General features: G+C 44.5%; 1 protein-coding gene across 5 annotated transcripts in view; it reads left to right on the top strand.

Annotated features, from left to right (window-relative positions):
• The window catches only part of CREB5 (cAMP responsive element binding protein 5), a 410,470-nt gene that overhangs the window by 264,299 nt on the left and 128,394 nt on the right, over positions 1–17,777 (top strand). The window contains exon 1 of one of the 5 annotated variants that reach the window (XM_082661376.1): positions 11,092–11,139. The exons of the other annotated variants lie outside the window; for them this stretch is intronic. Within the exon in view, the coding sequence (XP_082517502.1) occupies positions 11,093–11,139 (47 nt within the window). The 5' untranslated portion in view covers position 11,092. Of the gene's footprint in view, positions 1–11,091; positions 11,140–17,777 lie in introns of those variants that run through there. 5 annotated transcript variants of the gene reach the window in all.

Below are 17,777 nucleotides of genomic sequence, written 5' to 3'. Positions count from 1 at the left end.
GAGTGCTTGCAGGAAGGTGATAGGGCAAAGGAAGCTGATTCCCTCAGGCAGCTGACTCTGTTGCCTTTTCATCTTTTCCTAGGCAGAGCACAGCCACAGGAGGGACTGGATAGATGATTCTCAGTAAATTTGTACTCCTTAGTCATCTGAAGTGACTATTGTACTTATACCGACTTCAGGGCTCTCCCCTGCCTCCTTCCTGGATTTTACTCCTACCTCACTGACTGATCCTCCTCTTTCTGTAAGAGCGGCCTGCATGACTCAGTTCTGAGACTTAGACAGTCTGTGGCTTTCGAGATAATGCATTGGAATTGATGCCCGATGGATGTCTTCAGCCCTAACTGCCCTGCTGAGCTCAGATGTTCCTACCCCTCTGCCTTCCTGATTTTTCCATCTGTATGTCACTAGACATCTCAGATTTAACTTGTCCAGAGCAAAAGTCTCCCCCCTCTGCAAGTCATCTACAATACCAGTCTTCTTCATCAAGGTCATCAAGGTCAATAGCAACAGCATTTACCCACTTGATCGGGTCAAAAATGTGGAGTCCTCCTTGCCTCCTCTTCCTTGCTCCTGTGGCCACAGAGGCGCTGCTGGCTTCACCTCGGTCTCTCCTGGCTCTGCGGTCTTTTCACCCACGTGTTCTGCTGCCAGCCTAGCGCAAGTCCCCATCGCCACTCCTCCAGACTATTGCGAAATCTCTCAACCGTTCCCCAAACTTGAATTCTTACCTTCTGACGGTCCATTTTCCATACAGCAATTAATGCAACTTCTTAAAAATACAAATTGGATTATGGCAGTCCCTTCTGTAGACTTACCAATGGCTTCTCTCTGCCTTAAAATAAAATAGAAACTTTTTGCTATGGTCTGCAAGACCCCTACCTACCTCTCCCAGGTTCTCTCTTTCCACTGTCCTTCTCTTTCCCTGGTGGCCTTCTTTCTTTCCCTGCAGGGAACAAATACAGTCCTTTCCCGTCTTAGCACATCAATCCAGTTTGTTCTCTCTGCACACTTTCTCTCCCATATCTATACCTACACCTCTGTATGTCCTTATTTGATTCTCAGGTAAAATGTCATCTTTTTGGAGCAGACTTCCCCGAACACTTTATCTGAAAGACTTCACCACACCCAGTATCCCATCTCATCACCAGGTTTTATTTACTTTGTAGGAGTTCAAACTCTCTGTAATTATTTATTTGTTTGTGTACTAGTTTATCATCTCTTTCCATCCATTAGAATGCTGTCTCCCTGAAGTCTGAGACCTTGTTGGTTTTGCTTTCTGCTGTGTCTCTGAAACCTAGAACCGAAGACTCAGCAGCATCCTTCTCCCGATACACTTCCCTCCCATTTTCTGTACTGGTGCCTCCAGTACCATCCTAAGACCTTATGGCTTTGCATTTCCTTGAGTTCTCAGTATATACTATGCTACAAATTTGCCTTTATCAGCTAAAATCTTTTGTAAGATGACTTGAAACCAGTTAAGAACAAAAGGGCATCAAGAAATGTAGACAGAGATATTGAAAGTGGAGACGAGAGAGAAACAAAAGGATCTCAATTTTGCTGAGGTTTGGCCAGGCCAAGAGATATCCGGTAACACCAAATAGCCTTCGTTAAAATAACAGAAACTTTTGACAAATTAAAATGAAGCTGCCCCAGACTGATTTATGGGGCCTTCCAGGCTCAAAACCATCTAACCTTGCAAAATTGTGCTACCCTATGCAACCTTGCATCGAGGATACTGTTTCAGTTTGAAATAAGGTGCACATGCGCTCTCACACACAAAGGCATCTCAGATTGAGACAGGGAAGACCCTGGGTTGGACTATGAGAAATCAACAAGAAGGATTTTTTTCCCCCAAATGGAAAGCGCAGTTTGCTGGCAATTATAGAGTATTCATTTCTGAAAGTATCCAGAACTTTAAAGAAGATGGCTACTCCCAAACTATTTCATTCAAAGATGAGAGTCATTAATAACGATCAGTATCTCTTCATTCCCCAACTCTTGGAAGCCTTCCTCTTTTGTCAACAGGAAGCTCCTCTGAGTAAATGGATGTAAAAAGCTTCAACAAGTGTCAGAATGAAAGGGGTAGGATGGCCCCTGACTAGAAGGGTAGTAAGTGACCAAAGAAATGCTTGAGAGACCTCTTTGCTTTTGGCATAGCCATCATTATTTTTGATGTTCACTGCCCTTTATCTCTTACAGCATTGCTACCTCTGTTGCAGCATTATTTCCCAGACATTTGGCACCTCCCAAGGTTTTTCCTTTTGTCTGTCCCCTGCTTGGGTGTGTGGTGTCTATTTCAATAGCTGTTTCAATGGTGCTGTGACCATATTAATATGACAGAGAGTTGGTCCAAAAGAAATTACAAGGACCATCATTGTAATTCAGACACTTAATTCCCACTTAGCAGTAGATGCAGCCCTTGATGACTCACAGGTCATAATCCTCATTCCCCTTTATCGGTCACTCCTGTTTTTGGGTCTGTGGATGGACTGGCACTTTTTGAGGTTAAAAATAAAAGACTTCTGAAAAACGTTGATAAGATCCTTTGGAGAAAGAAAAGAACCCCAGAGAAGGGGACCCTGTGCAGAAGTCTGTAGCATTCTGTTGTATACCGAACCAGGACCACTGTTGGATGTTCAATTAAAGTTCTAGAAGATAACCAAGTTATGCCAAAGTTGCGGTGGGCTGGCACCGTGCAATATACTCGTCAGTTACCACTAATATTTCCTTCCCCTCCCCAAGGTACCCTCCCTGTGATTGTCATTAGGAGACTGGGAATATTGCAAAGTAAACATCTGGAAGCATTGATAGTAAACATAGAAGAGAAGTGCCTTGCTACACCAGCCACAGGTCAGGAAACCCTAATCTTATCGGGGGTCCTGGAGACCATAATTCCATAGACTGTTTAGATGGCGTTATGTTACTGTGAGCACATATGTTTTGTTTCCATCCTTTTTAGGCACCCTGTTTTGGGAAAGCTGGTTTTTAAAGACTTGATCATTTTAGGGCAGATTATTCTGCTTTTTACCTTAAAAAAAAAAGATGAAAGAAAATCACAGCTCCTTTAGAGCCTGAACAGCAGGGAATATACACAGGTATTTCTGTTTGTTTTCTTTTATTTAGTTAGTTTATTTGCTTGCACTATTTCAGGGACTAAGGATGACCACATAGAATTCAGTCTTCTTCAAGTGTGGTCTATGGATCAGTAGCATCAAAATCTGGGGCGTTTTGCTTAAAAATACATATACTTAGGCCCCACCTTGGCTGTTGGAATCTTTGAGGCAGCACCTGGGAATCTGCATTTTAATCTGGTCTCAGGTACACCAAATCTGAAAACCACTGAACTAGAAAAACACCCCGGTCTGCTGGTTGGTTATAGTACCTGGCTGGAGGTTAGCCTTCAAAGCATTGAGATTCATCTGTGCATGCCTGCTTTTCTTTCCCTGTAAAAGGGGCATAGCTTAAGTTTAATACAAAGAGAGCATGCTTTTTTCTTGGGGACTTTTAACCTGGGGTCCATGGTTAAAAGGAGGGTTCCCAGTTTTTATGAGATTCTCAAGGAGGATCGTTGCTCCAGAAAAGCATGTTCCAACACCAACTTAAAAGCATACTTTCCAGTTTGGGTGGGAACATTGGGAACTCAAATTGGCCCAGACGGTGCTTGAGTTTCTCATTCTTTCCTATTTCTATTAATGTCAGAGGAATTCTAAAGCTATGGAGAATGAGAAATTTAGGATTTTTTACCTCCAAACCTAAAGACCCCTTGGACATCATAGCATCTACTTTTTCTCTCAGAGGAATGGAGAGGACAAGACTAAGTTATTTATGAATCGTACAGCGCTACATGTCTAGAAAGACAGGAACACATAGCCGTGCATATGAAAGTGTCACTATGATTGTCGTCTTAAAGGTCTAGATCTGAATTTCAGCATAAGGCAGGATTAACTGCACCTTTCTCTCTGGGATTTCTGGTGTAAATACAGACACCAGAGTCATGTACAAGCCTGAGAGGGAAAGTAGAATGTGGAAGCGGGTTTGGAAACCAAAATATTATGTCAGCAGTTTTCTCTTTCATTTATTCTCTCTTATCAAAACCAACTTTTTAACTCAGGGGCTCTGTTAATAAAAACATAGATAATTTCATTTGGAAGACCCCAGAGCTTCATGTTTGGGGTTAAAAAAAAATTCCTCTCATCCCCTCCAGGGAAAAGTGTTGGAGGGCTCATTCTTCTCTCAGAACCCTCTGAATAAATCAGTGCTGGTGAACTCTCCTCAGAGTAAGGGGAGGTCAGTTATTAAATACACACAGAACCTATAGCTGGAATCTCTGTGAAAAGAAAAACAACCACAAGTACAATTTCCAAGTTTAAGCCTTCCTTTTTATTTCTAGTACCCTCAAAACCTCTTCAAATTCATTCTTACTTTTGCATTTTTTTTTTCATTTTAAAATGTTTAACAATGAAAACAGCTAATAAGAGTATACTCTCAGGGCTATTATCCAAACAAGTTAAGTCGTCTTTTTCAGAAAGCCTTTTTGTGCAACTGCAAAGTATTTGGGGGTCACTATTTACAAAGAAGACACCCAGTGTTTTAATTAAAATTATGCAAAGGGGTAGCATCCCAGATAGGAATTCTCAGCAAATGATGGTCAGGTTCCGGTAGGCACATGTTTTCCTCCCCGTGAAACGAGGAGACCCAGCAAGAAAGAAGGAGCCTCGGAAGCCAGCAGCGTGAGGGCTCTAGGAGAGCGATAGGTATGAACGTTGCAGTGTTGGCTCAGGATGTGGGCCCTGATGAGATTTCAGGGTGTGAGGAGGAAGTGGTGAAGACCAGGTGAGGGGTGTGAGGCAGGCAGCACCATCCACTTACCTGAGAGAGGGGAACTCCATTTCTTACTTTTTGTTTGTTTGTTTTGTTTTGTTTTTTGCTGTACGCGGGCCTCTCCCCGCCGTGGCCTCCCCTGTTGCGGAGCACAGGCTCCGGACATACATATATATATAGTCAGCTATTGTACGTATATGTAAATATATGTGTATATATGTATGTTCATATATATGTATGTCTACATATGTGTGTGTATATATATATATATATGTGGCAATGAGACATACAATAGCTACAAAACAAGGAAAAGTATCAATTTCTGCAAATTTTAACAGGGAGGATAGACAAGGCCATAATTTTGATGTTTCACACAAGCAACAATTACAGTGGGGAAAATAGAATGGCAAGCTAAAAGACATGGAATTGAGAAGAAGGAAAGATTGACAGAAGTGATGCTGCCGAGGAAAAGTCCAGTCCGTTGCAGGCCTCACCGACTTCTCCCCAGCTGGCCGGGTAGACCCAGAGCCTCTCCTGATATCATTTGCCTAGCCCTGCTGGTGCTCATGAAGTACACAGAGAGCAGTAAGTCTTCACCACCCAGGGCCTGGACCAAGGAGGCAAGTGGGGCACCCACTCTCAAGGTTGTGCAGTTGCTGCCCTGCCCTTGAACGCCCCCAGGAGTGCATGCCTCCTTAAATTTTGCACCCTACGCATCTCGTCTGCTTCACCCTAGAGGAGGCCAGTCACCACACTTTGTCTACAGGGACAATGGGACTTTGGTAGATAACCTCTCCTAACCAAGGTTATCTACTGAGCCTGCGGTAGAGGCCTCTTTCTCCCACACCGTCAGGCGCCCACCTCTCCTGAGCAGAGCAGGATTATTCCCCAGACGGTCCTGTTCAGCCATGTCCTGGCTCCGCTCAAGACCAGAACATGAATTCAGTGCAGTCTGGCAACACCATTAGCCTCTGATCCTGTTTATAATTCTACCCACAGACATTTGAACCTCCTGTCCTCCACCATTTTCATTGTGTTCTTCCTGTAGTCCTAACCTTGAGTTGTAGGAACTGCTGGTTAGAACAGGCACCACACAAGCACTTTACGATATATGTAAATTAGACCCTCACGCTGTCTTAAACTTAAACAGTGATGTATGTCAGTTACTTCTCAGTAAGACAATAAAACAGGAAAAAAAGAAAAAAGAAAAAAAAAAGAACTGACGCCACCATTCTTTAGGGATGAGTAAGTCTCAGTGGCAATTTCCCTTTCCTTAGGGTGACCCGACAACCATATGAGAAGCACCCCAACCAATAGGAGAATGCCAGTTCCTCTCACCTAGAGTTTCAATTCCCCTGGATACTTCATATAAGAAATTGGCGGAAATAGTCTAATGTCAGCTGCTCTGATAATAAAAACCTCAGGGTGCTCATACTGGCATCGCTGCCACGTGGATTTGGGGAAAGGGAAGCAAGAGGAATCTAAGGCCCCCAGAGGAGAAGTGACATAGTGCAGGGATGGACAAGGCCAACCAATACATTTTCTGGTATTTATTATTATTATTATTCCAGGTATTCTAGAAGCTCCAGATCTTAAGGAAGCCACAGAAGAGGTGTAAGAATGGAAAAGGGGAAAAGGACTTGTAGGAGGGAACATATTCAGGGAAGACCGAGCAGCCTGTGCTGCCATCACTCAGTTCAGTCCCATTTCTTGAAGACCTACTGTATGTGAGTCAGGTGCTTGCTAAGAGCTAGGGGAACTGAGGTGGATCAGCCCATCCTCTGCCCTGAAGAAGCTAACGACTCCCAAGGAAGACAGGCACGGAATGGGTACTTTCCATAAGTGGCTTATTGCTGCGGTAGAATCTGATCCAGGAGCCCAGAGAAAGGGACACTTCTACCCCAGCCTGGGAGTCCAGCAAGGTGTTCACGGAAAAGGTAATGCCCGAACCGAGGAGTTTATTCATTCATTCACTCATTCATTTATCCAACAAATATCCATTGAGCGTCAACTGCTTTTCAGATAACTGTGGTGCGTTCGAGTGATACAACGACATTCACGTTTTACAGATGGAGAAGTTGGGGGAAAAATACACTATGAGTAGGCAGAATTGATGATAATATTTTAGGGCTGATCGAAGGTCTCTCATAACCTCCCAATACCTACCCCCAAGGCTTCCCGATGCCTCCATCATTAGAAATTCATTCCTTTGTCTGTCACGTTCAACATCGCCACTTCAGAATATCAAAAATAGGTTTGGACACAAGGAAGGCCAGCAAGTTGCCTGAGGGTACTTGGAGCCAGAGCTGGGATGTAGGAATTACAGTAGGTATGAGACAGAAGTAACCAATGGCTGACCACTCTCTCGCTTTCTCCCTGGGAGTGCCAGGAGCTGACGCTAGCAGACCTAGTCATCCAAACCAGCGAATCCTGCTTGCACACAGTTTAGGAAGCATGCTGCACAGGTTGACCTAGGCAGCCCCTCAGCCTCTGTCCACTGTGAAAACACGGGACACCCAAGTGGAAGGGAACGCTGAATGACACCATGTGGGTATGCAGTGGTCTGTGACCGGAAGGTTCGCTGGAAGCAATTTGCAAAGGAGGCCTTAGAAAACCACCTGGATGGTTATTATAAATTAAAAAAGGAAGAGATGCCACTTTTTTTCTGAATAATTTTTAATACTAGGTTTATGGCTGGGTACATGTGATAGTCATTAGAGCTTATTTAACTCTGAAATTATCTGGCCCCTCAAATTCCACTGGGACTGTAGGAATCGTGGGTTAAATTTTAAAAACAATGTCTGAAAGAAGACGATATGCTTTTCCTTGAGGAAAATAAATTCAGACTTAAAAGAAAAAAAAAAATCAGCTCTGTCTAGGAAGGATCGTTATCATTTCTTATATTTGCTGTGTGTTTCCGTAATGTGTTGGAGCTAAGAAATTCACCCAGGCACACAAAATTTACTTTAGTTGGCTATTGTGCTCTTCAGTCCTGCAGTCCAAGTTGTGCTTTTCGAGTGGGTTGTTTTGGAGATAGTCCAAATCCGTTCTGAACTCTGAGCTCAGATCTCAGAGGTTTTCACTTCTTCGGAGCCGAACATTTCATCAGGAGTTGCGAGTATGTGAGTTACACCGAACAGCTGCGCGGTACCCACCACCCTCTCCCCAAGGAGGACACGTTCTGAAAGGAGGGTGTCGTAAGCATTCCTGAGCAAGCCAGCTAATCTGGAGGCCTAGCCTGTTGGCCAGGGGCTACTTCTAAGAAGGCTCCCGCTGGAATTACAGCATCTTAAAACCCTGATCCTCAAAGCCCCCCTTCTTCAGAATAGCAACTAGAACATGGAGGGGGCTAGCGGGGAGAGACGACGAGAGGGCCAAATGGGTGAAAAAGGAAGCTCTTGAGTCGGAGGGGAATTTCCTTTTGGGAACAGGATATTCTCTATCATTAGCTGCTCACAGGAAGGGAAATAGGAAAGCAGACTTTCTTTTCAGGTGGGGAGAAGCCCATCAGCCAGTGAGAATGCCTGATTTGGAATGGCGGGGAAGGGGAGGGTACTTACGTTCAGAAGGCAAGTGCAAGTATAGTACTCAGACCCCTTTGAACTCTGAATTCTGACTCCGGCCAGTGCTCCAAAGAAGTTTTATTAGTGTCAGTGTGTCCTGCACATTGTTGGCCCAGTGGCATCATCATCTCATCATCATCAGGTACAGGGCCCTCGGAGTTTGGCTAGAAGCACTGAACCCATTGGTCACGTCACCCCCTGATCAGAGGCACCCTCGCTGCCTTGGAACCTTTGGCCTCTTCCTCCTCCCAGCAGGAGCAAAGATGCTGGTGTGTCTCATGAGAGGTCTGTGCCTGGCTTTGGCCAAAACTGCCATCTCCTTTGTTACTTTCCAAGGAAGGCACAAGAAAGGTACCTTTATGTAATCTTTACCTACAGCACAGGGCCCCTTTTACTTACTTCAGTAAAAAAAAAAGAGAAGACAAAAAGCACCATCTAGCAGCTTAACCCAGTCCCTGGGACAGGGTGTAAGAAAAAATCCCGTAGAGAGCATTTTCCCCTTGTGGTTACAGGAAGGTGTCAATTTGGAAAGCGGCACCACATATCCATTTTGATATCTAAAATAATAACATTTAAATATGAAAAGTAAGGCAAGCTGTAGGGAGTGGAGAAGGGAAAGTGAAAATCCTCAGTATATTAACCAACGTGGTCGATGGCTCTTATAAAAAGGAGAAAGTCATTTATATAAAATCTTATCATCCTGCCTTGAAGTGGAAAGGGTGGTAGAAGCAATTGGAGATTTTGTTTTATTTATTCCCTGCATCAGAAGAAAAATCAATAGCTGCTTGGCGAGTCAGACGTAAGTGAGTTATACAGGCCACTGACATGGTGGACCAAACTTTATAACAACCACATTTGCTGCTGTCAGGGCACAGGCTTCAGTGGCGCCAGCTGTAATTACGGCTGATCACCTCTAATTCAGAGCTGCCTGCCTTGATAAAGGTGTCACTGGAGCAACTGTGGCATCAGCGTCAATTGGGGATTTCATGCTCCAGGGCAGACTGCTGGAGAAAGCTCTTCGCCACCCCAGCCTCCAGGGTCGGGAGACTGTTGGGCAAAACTTGCTTTTTAACTCTTCACTCTGAGTTTGGTGATAGTCCCTAAAGCTCTGATTGAAATTCCAAGGGACTCAGATGAACAGCCCTGTCCCCTGGCAGCAGATATCTTTAAGAAGCTAAGAGATTTCTCTGAAAGCAGAGTTTAGAAGTTGGGATCTTTTCTGCTTGGCCACATGTGAAGAGATTTGTATCACCTGGTCAACTCACTGATCACAAAAAGCGACGAGAGGCAATAGATGATTATTTTTGAAAAAAAAATAAATTGCAACCCCATGCCTTTCTTCTGCTTTTGGTGGCATTTAAAAAAAAAATTCTAGCGAACTTCCCATTTTTTAAAATTACTTTTTCTTTTCTTTCTGAAGGAGACATTAAGGGTGAGGGGACGAGAAAACGGAGAGAAGAAAGAGTTAAAAAGCTGTGCTAACAAAGCGGCCAAGTGTCTGGACAGTTCTAGGTAAAGTCCTGAGCAGGAGAGGCGTGAAGTGAGGGGTAGAATTCCGCCATTTAAAGGGCTTCACTGTCATTTGTGAAGGATAATGTTTGACTCCCCCGCACAACCACCCCAGGCTGTTTTTCCTCCCTCTGTCATTACAAAAGAGACACACATGCTGCCCTCCCTGTATCCTCACAGACGGCCCCACCCACACCAGTGCTCCCCCAGCCAGTGGGGGGGACCCATAGCTTGTCTTCATTTTGAGGGTGAACGTATTCTAACTCCCTCTTCTTCGAATGACTCACCTGAGAGTGGAGTGCTAATCTCAGGAAGACGAGGTCTGTGTTTTGCAACGAGGGTCCTTTTCCCTTCTGCACATAAAAGCGACCAGCAGCGTGGGCCAAGCGAGCAGGGACTGTGATTCCCACTTCTGGATGGCTCCACACGCAGGCGAGTGTTTGGCCCAGAGTGGGTTTGCCCTTGCTGACAGGGAGGTCAGATGCGACAGATCTCTGGAGGGCTGGTGGTTGGCACTGAGCAACAGAAAATCCCATCCAGCTCCAGGAAAAGAAAGGGCTGTGGGTCATGGAAACGTGTCACCTGGTTCTGAAGAAAGCCTGCGCTGGTGGCCTATCCTGGTTTTTCCTGCTTATCCTTCCAACCTGCTCTTCCACCTCTTCGTCTCCACCTCTGCCTGTGTCTCCACTGTTATTTCCCTTTCACCAAATTCAGGGACTTTCTTCTTTTTTTTTTAACCAGCATTAAAAAAAAAAAAAAAAAAGAAAATTGGAACCAGTGGACCCCTGCCCGTAGAACTCCGGGTCCCCCTCTGAGTCCCAGGCAGCTGCTGGGCCATCCCCAGGCGGTACTGTTTCCCGGCTCTGTTTACTCGTTTCTAAGGGCAATTGCACCACTAAGGCTCCCTGAGTCTGGAACTCGGCCTGGGGCTGTTTTGGTTACATTGAAGTTTCTGCTTCAGTTCTGCCAGATTTAAATGGTGACTTCACCAGCACTGAGCTAAAAAGGAGAAGGGGGAGGAGGGCGAGCCCAGGAGAAAGAGAGCGAGCAAGCCGGAGGGAGAGAGCCAGAGCTGGGCGCAAGAGAAGGGCCAGCACATTACATCATCGCTTGGCCTGGAATCAAGTGGGAAGGATGTGACTCACTCAGGCTAGTTAAGCCTTGGCTCAAATTCTACACACACTCATTCCAGAGCTCTCATGTTCTGCACCTCAGGAGGGAATTCAGCCTCAGTGATGTCCATGAGGTTTGTTTTTAATTTTATTTTCTTTTTTCCGATTTTATAGATTTTTTTTTTTTTGGCCCCTACCGCCTTCTTTTCTTGAGTCTTCGTCGTCGTCCTCCTCCTCTGTCTCTCCCCCTTCTCCCCTTTCTGCCCGTCTTTGTTTCTCCTCTTCTTCCTTCTCCTCTTTCCCCAGCCCCTCCGCTCCTCTTCTGGTCCCAAAGAGGCATTTCTTTTCACTTGGATCAGAGTTTTTGTTCTAGTACAGCGACCTGAATGAGTTGAACCGAGGCTGGGTTGGGCACACACACACACAAAAGCAGCGCGAGCCCGAGGGATTGGAGCATAAGGGGCCACAAATAAAAAGCGAAGCGAGAAAGCAAACTCGGGCGAAGTTTCTTTGCTGCGGTGTCGATCCTAATCGGAGGAGACAGGGAGAGAGTTAAAATGCAGGAACCAATCGCTTGAATGGTGATGTAATGCAAGAACCGCAGGGTAGTTAAGTAATGTGAGAGCAAGGGGGTCAGGGTTGCAAAGCATTTACCTGCTCTCAAGGGGTTTTCAGTTTATTATCAATTGCAGTGACTGTAACTGGCTTCAGACTGCAATCTCTAATTATTCACAGACGCCCCTTTTTTATCTTTTATTATTAAAAGTAAAACTATATTATGGTATTTTAAAAAAACATGATATTATCACAGCTGTGTATTATTTTCCACGAGGATTCTCTCTCTTTCTCTTCTTAAATGGCTCAAAACGGTTGTCTTTTCATAAAAGGTCGAAGTGAAGTGACAGTGGGAGTGGGGGTGACTTTTTGGGTGTAACTGGTGAATTGCAAATGCCTGGAAAACCCTTTGGTTTGTCATGCTGAGTAGGAAGAGTTGTACTATTGCATTTATTATTAAGAATATACTGTCGGTTTTTAAAGTAATAGATGATGATCCCCAAAAGCAGCTACAGCCTTTCACCTATTATTTCAGTTAATGCTAACAGCGGTTAATTTTAACTTCCTGCTCTTTCACGTGACAATTAACTTAATCCCGTGCTAACTTTCAAACCTGTATGTTCTTGAATTATTTTCGAGATGAGATTCTCTAGTTGTGGGAGAGATGATGAAAATTTCTGGATTGATTTGTTGAGAAACAGCTAGTTAATATTTGTGAGTAAGGAATTAACATGAAATAAATGGAGAGAGGGACAGTCGATGGTGTTCTTAATGTTCTAACGATCCAGGGTACCCAGAGAGAGAGAGACTTATACGTTTTGAAAATTATGACCACACTTCTGTGCGTTTCGTAAAATATATTTAGTGCTATGATGCTCTGCCTGTGCTGAATGCTTTCTGAAACCATCCAGCATTATTAGATAGTTCTCAGCCGAAGCCCTCCGCAACTAGAGAGCCAGCCCAATGAGAGAGTAATCCCCGACTCCTGGCTGCTCTAAAACTTCTCTGGCTCAGTCTTGACCATCATACAGCTGGTGCGTATTGAGGCATGGGGCACGTACCAGAAAGGTGTTTATGTTTATTTATTTCATGCATGTTTTGGATATAATTAATCATGACTTTTTATGGATCTTCTCCCCTCTCGCCTTTTTTGGGCAGAGATGGAAGGGGGAGATGATTTTTGGAAGAAACGGCATGATGTGGTGGAGGTCAGGAGGCCTGAGTGCTAATCCTGGTGAACCTTGAGCGAGTCCCTTAAAGCATCTGGGCTTCATTTCAAAATGAGGGAGCAGACAAGGTGGGTGACAAGCCCCTCCTCCCCACGTGGAACCAATCTCAGGTGATCTCTGAAGTCCCTTCCAGCTCTAAAGTTCTGTGTCTGTGTCCGTGTTCTGTTAAACGGTATTTGACATAAGTTTTCAGAGAAAAGTACATTTGAATTCGAGATGAATTAGTGCCTTGAAAGAAATGAATGGAGGAGGGTGAAGGGGAACATGTTTTTTCTCACTTTAAAAGTTGGTTTTTGTTTTTGGCATGAATGTTCCTCTTGTGAAATTCTTAGTTTCCATGTGCAGTCTGTAAGGAGTCCTCAGTGAGATATAAAGATGCATAAAGTGGTCCTAAAAATGCAGGAGACATTTCTGTGTTGTCCACTCGTATTCATATTCAGAACAGAATTTTTAATTGAATTTATTCTCCCCCCCAAAGACTGCACAACTTCTTGATATGTTTCTGTAATTTTAACATAAACTTCAGTTTTTAGATGCAATTGAAGGCTATTTAAAACCTTCGAGAAACTTGAAAGGCAAAACTACATGTGCTTGTTAGAAAGATAATTTTACCAGACAATATCCCTATTCTTCAGCCAAATTCCAGGGTAGTAGCCTTATTGTAAAGTATGTATTTATGGATCCAGCGTAATTGTGCACAGGGAACGATCACAACTGTGCCTATTTGGCGGGGAGGAGGCGGGTAGTGTGGGGCTGGGATTACCCAGAGCTGAAACGAAACCACTAGTGAAGGTTATTAGTCATTGTGCAGAGTTTGATGACTGCCAAGTGGGTGCTTGAGAGTCTTCAGGAATAAAGAGAGTGTGATTTCTTTTTTAGAGCATTACAGTTTATGTTGACCTGGCTCCAAGGTGTTCACCTATAATCAGAAGGGTCCTGAAATGACTGACGGAGAGGCAGGGCAAGGGGCATGAGCCCAGCTATGATCCTTGGTCAGACTTACAGTAGTGCCTCACTTCCTCCCCATGATAACCCAGAAGGATAAGAAGAATCATTAGCTCTGCTGTTCGGTGATTGTTTTGTTTTGTTTGGAGTTTTTGTTTTGATTATTGTTGTTTTCTAATTGAAATTTTTATTCAGGTACTTGTAGGCTTACATGAATTTGTAAGAAGTAATACAGAGATTCCCACGTACCCGTTACCCAGTTTCCCCCATTGGTGACATCTGACAAAACTCTAGTAATATCACAACCAGGATATCGACAGTGCTACAGTTCACTGCTGTTGCTCAGTGTTCCTTAGACTTACCTCTACTTGTGTGTGTGTGTGTGTGTGTGTGTGTGTGTGTGTGTGTGTGTGTTTTGCTTTTATCAATGTGAAAACTAAGGGTCAGACTTGCCACAGTTCACACAAGCTCTAACCCCTTGGGTCCAGTCCACACAAGGTCTAGCTTGCCATCACTGACAAATGTTCCTCCACCGTCAGGACCATCAGGGGCCTCGTGGCTGTGCTTGTCGATGGGCTATCTTGGTGATTGTCCATGTTTTACGTTCCTTGGGGCATGGCCTTAGTGGTAGCTTTGCCCTCTGTGGAGGGTCCGTGGAGCCATGCCCCACATATTAGCATTAGCAGGTGAAGGGGGAGGTAGGGCTTTGATGGCATAAAAGAAGTAGCACAAGTCTATTCCATGTGTATGCCAGGCACAGAGCAGAGGGTTGCCCACTGTACATGCCTAAGCTTAACCCTAAGTCAGTGCTGAACTCAGCCTTCTTCCTCTTCTCCTGCCATTTCCCCCCTGGTAGACACATCTATGACATGAAGAAAGGGGAGGACACCAGGAAGTCAGGCAGCTATTGGTCAGAGAAGTAGTGCGGGATCTTCTGAAAAGAGCATGTGTTTGTGGGTCAAAAGGCCTGGGTTCGAGTCACTCTTCCACTTCCTGGTTGTGTGACTTTGGCATGCTACTTAACCTCACTGTGCCATGGTTTCTGTCTTCTTTGTAAAATGAGGATAACCATACCTACCATGTGGAGTTGTGAGGGATAGAGACATTCTTTTTTTTTTCTTTTTTTTTTGCGGTACACGGGCCCCTCACTGCTGTGGCCTCTCCCCTTGCGGAGCCCAGGCTCCGGACGCACAGGCTCAGCGGCCATGGCCCATGGGCCCAGCCACTCCGCGGCATGTGGGATCCTCCCAGACCGGGGCACGAACCCGTGTCCCCTGCATCGGCAGGCAGACTCTCAACCACTGTGCCACCAGGGAAGCCCTAGAGACATTCTTTAAGGGCCCTGGCACACAATGAGATCACAGGAATCGAGTCTCAGCTGCTCCCGTCATGAGGCTGCAGGAAAGGGTCCTCCTGGGAAGTCTCTATGCAGGCGACTGACTGCAGATTCTAACTGGACATGCTGTTCCCAGCGTCGCTCAGTCTTCTTCCTTTTCCAGCCTCTCTTCCCTTATGCCTTGTTTCTATTCAGAAAATCATGCAGGTCTGAGATCAAGTCAGGTACTTGAAACAGAACTAAAAGTACCATTCTGATTAAAGTGAGGTGAGGACTAGTGCTGATGAAACCTGCCAAATTCCCAGTGACCTGAGTGGGGGGAGAGATGAGAACAATGCAGGTTGGAAGAAAGACCCTTGTGTCCCCATTCATGCTCAGCGATGGCTTTGTGAATGGGAAAATGGAGTGAAATGGAGATGAGTGAATTCAGTCGTGAGAACTGGATTCTACTCCTGGCTTGATTAAGAGAATTTCTATTTGCAATAGTTTATGTGTGTAACGCCTATCTTTAGTCGGGTGAGGCTCCCTTTTAAGCTTGTTACCTCCTCTCGCATATCTTTTCTGGTGGTAAAAATGATGTTTGGAGAATGAAGAGAAGGGGTTTTCCAAGGTGGCAAGGGTTATGATGGTGAAGTTGGTGGGATTATATAACAGTGATGGGGCCCAAGACTTATATCAAGGGTTCCATCTTAAGGTTCCCAAGTCTCTGCTGGAAACGAGACCTCAGGCTATCTCAAGCTTCATGATAAAAAAGTCTCAGATTTTACTAAATAAGCATTGGTCAGGAAGGCCAGGTCAACATGCAAAGGCAGAGATTAGCGTGGACTTGAGATTGAGCACTGTCGTGGGCCTGTGCCCACGTAGGGTGGGCACACCTGAAACTTCCCGTAAAAAAAGGAGAAGCAGTGGATTGAACACGGCCTTCTCCTTTCTGCTCTCTTTTTGTTTGGTCTTCTTGGGCCTCTGAACTTCGAAGGGGACGTCTTTGCATTGGATTTTGGAAAGATGTGTGTGCGAGCATCTGAGCCAGCGGCCATGGTCATAGCGCAGGGATGTGGGGAATAGCCGAGAGGAGGAAGGAACGTGGGGGCCAATAAAAATTCTGTGGTTCAAATCTGAAGTTTATAATTTTTAAACAGACTTTGCTAGCCTGATTAAATTGTACAGTAAGCCTTGGTGCTTTCAGAGGTGTGTATTTCATGAAGTTTGGTTGCAAACCACAGCAGTTCCTTGACTACTTACATCCTTGAAAACTGAAATCAACTTGACGTAGCACTCCAAAGTCCACAACGTAGTACACAAACACTTTATAACAAGTCCATACCTCTTTTCTTCCTGTGCCTACCCTGGAAGGAGAGCTTATTTAATGATTGATGAAGCAACGCTGCACCCGAGAAGAATTAATCAATAGTTTGCAATCATTATGGAGAGCGCAACAGTAGTTATACGATAGCCAAGACCCAGCTAGCTATCAGCAGAGTCTTGCTTTCCACCACATGATACCCAAAATTGAATTCTACCTTATAATTTTTTTCCTTGCTGTCTTTAATGATTAAAATAGAACTGGATGTGTCCAAAACAGCAAAGCCTGGAAAAAAACAATAATAAGGTTTCAAAGGAATGCCAAGGTATCTGTTAATACATAGACTCAATCACTCGTCTTAATGGGAGATGGAAAATGGGGCCAAGAGGCTGTGTTCTATAAGCTGGAATGCCTACTATGAATTACTGTGTTTTAGGAACCTATGAACTTTTCAAATCAAAGATCTTTAAAGGCTGAAGTCACGTGGAGCTGGATACATGTGCTGACGTGGCAGAGAGGCCATCTAGGCCCCTTGTAGCCTTGTGGGCCTGGCTGCCCACTTGGCTCTGCCCCTCTGCCCTCAGTGGGGCCCACATCACTGCTAAGTAAGGGCTGACTAGCAAGCTCCTTTGCAGAGGTGGAGACTGCTTATTCAAAATCAATACGGCCCATGTGACTGTGCCGCATGAATCTCTTTGGAGTCAGACAGATCTGTGTTCAGGCTCTGGCTTTGCCACTTGTAGCTGTGTGATTTTCTGACAATATGTTGAAAGCTTCTGAGCCTCCATTACTTCATCTATGAAATGGAATCCATGAGATAATGACTAAATGCACTTAGCATGGGAAATGTTCAATAAGTGTTAGTTATTTAATAATGGGACCAGCTGACTTTTTTTGGAAGTCTGAATAATAGTCTATTTGGGGCATCAATAGTTTAGAGAGAAACACTGTCATTTACCAGTTCCTTCCCAGAAAGGTAAACTGAGTCACAGAATGCCAAGGAGACTGTGGACAGAAGAGGTGAGGAGAGAAGCATATCATTGGCTCTATTCTCTGTGAGCATCTCTTCACTGGCCAGAAAATGAGGCTTAAGATCTCACTTGAAAGCAGTTTATTTCAGAGTCAAGAAGAGCTGGGTCTTTTTTTTCTTCCTACGCCTTTTAGTAGTAGATTTCGTTTTTAGATGGCATAAAGCAGTTTTTCTTTTGCATTTACCTCTTCTTGACCTTCTTATGTATCATAGTACTTCAGTCAGCTCAGCAACACTTTGCAATAAGTGGCTGATCTCCTTTAATTCTTCTGGAATTAATAATAATAACAGCAATTATGATAAACCCATTTAGTATAAATGTACACGTAAATTACTCTCACGTTGCATTTTCACCTTTAGTTTTGCTTTCACCA

The sequence above is a fragment of the Grampus griseus genome (genome assembly GCF_964374135.1).
Source record: "Grampus griseus genome assembly, chromosome: 9".
NCBI lineage: Eukaryota > Metazoa > Chordata > Mammalia > Artiodactyla > Delphinidae > Grampus > Grampus griseus.
The sequence above is the reverse complement of the archived record's forward strand: the minus strand, read 5'-3'. Positions and strand labels throughout refer to the sequence as shown.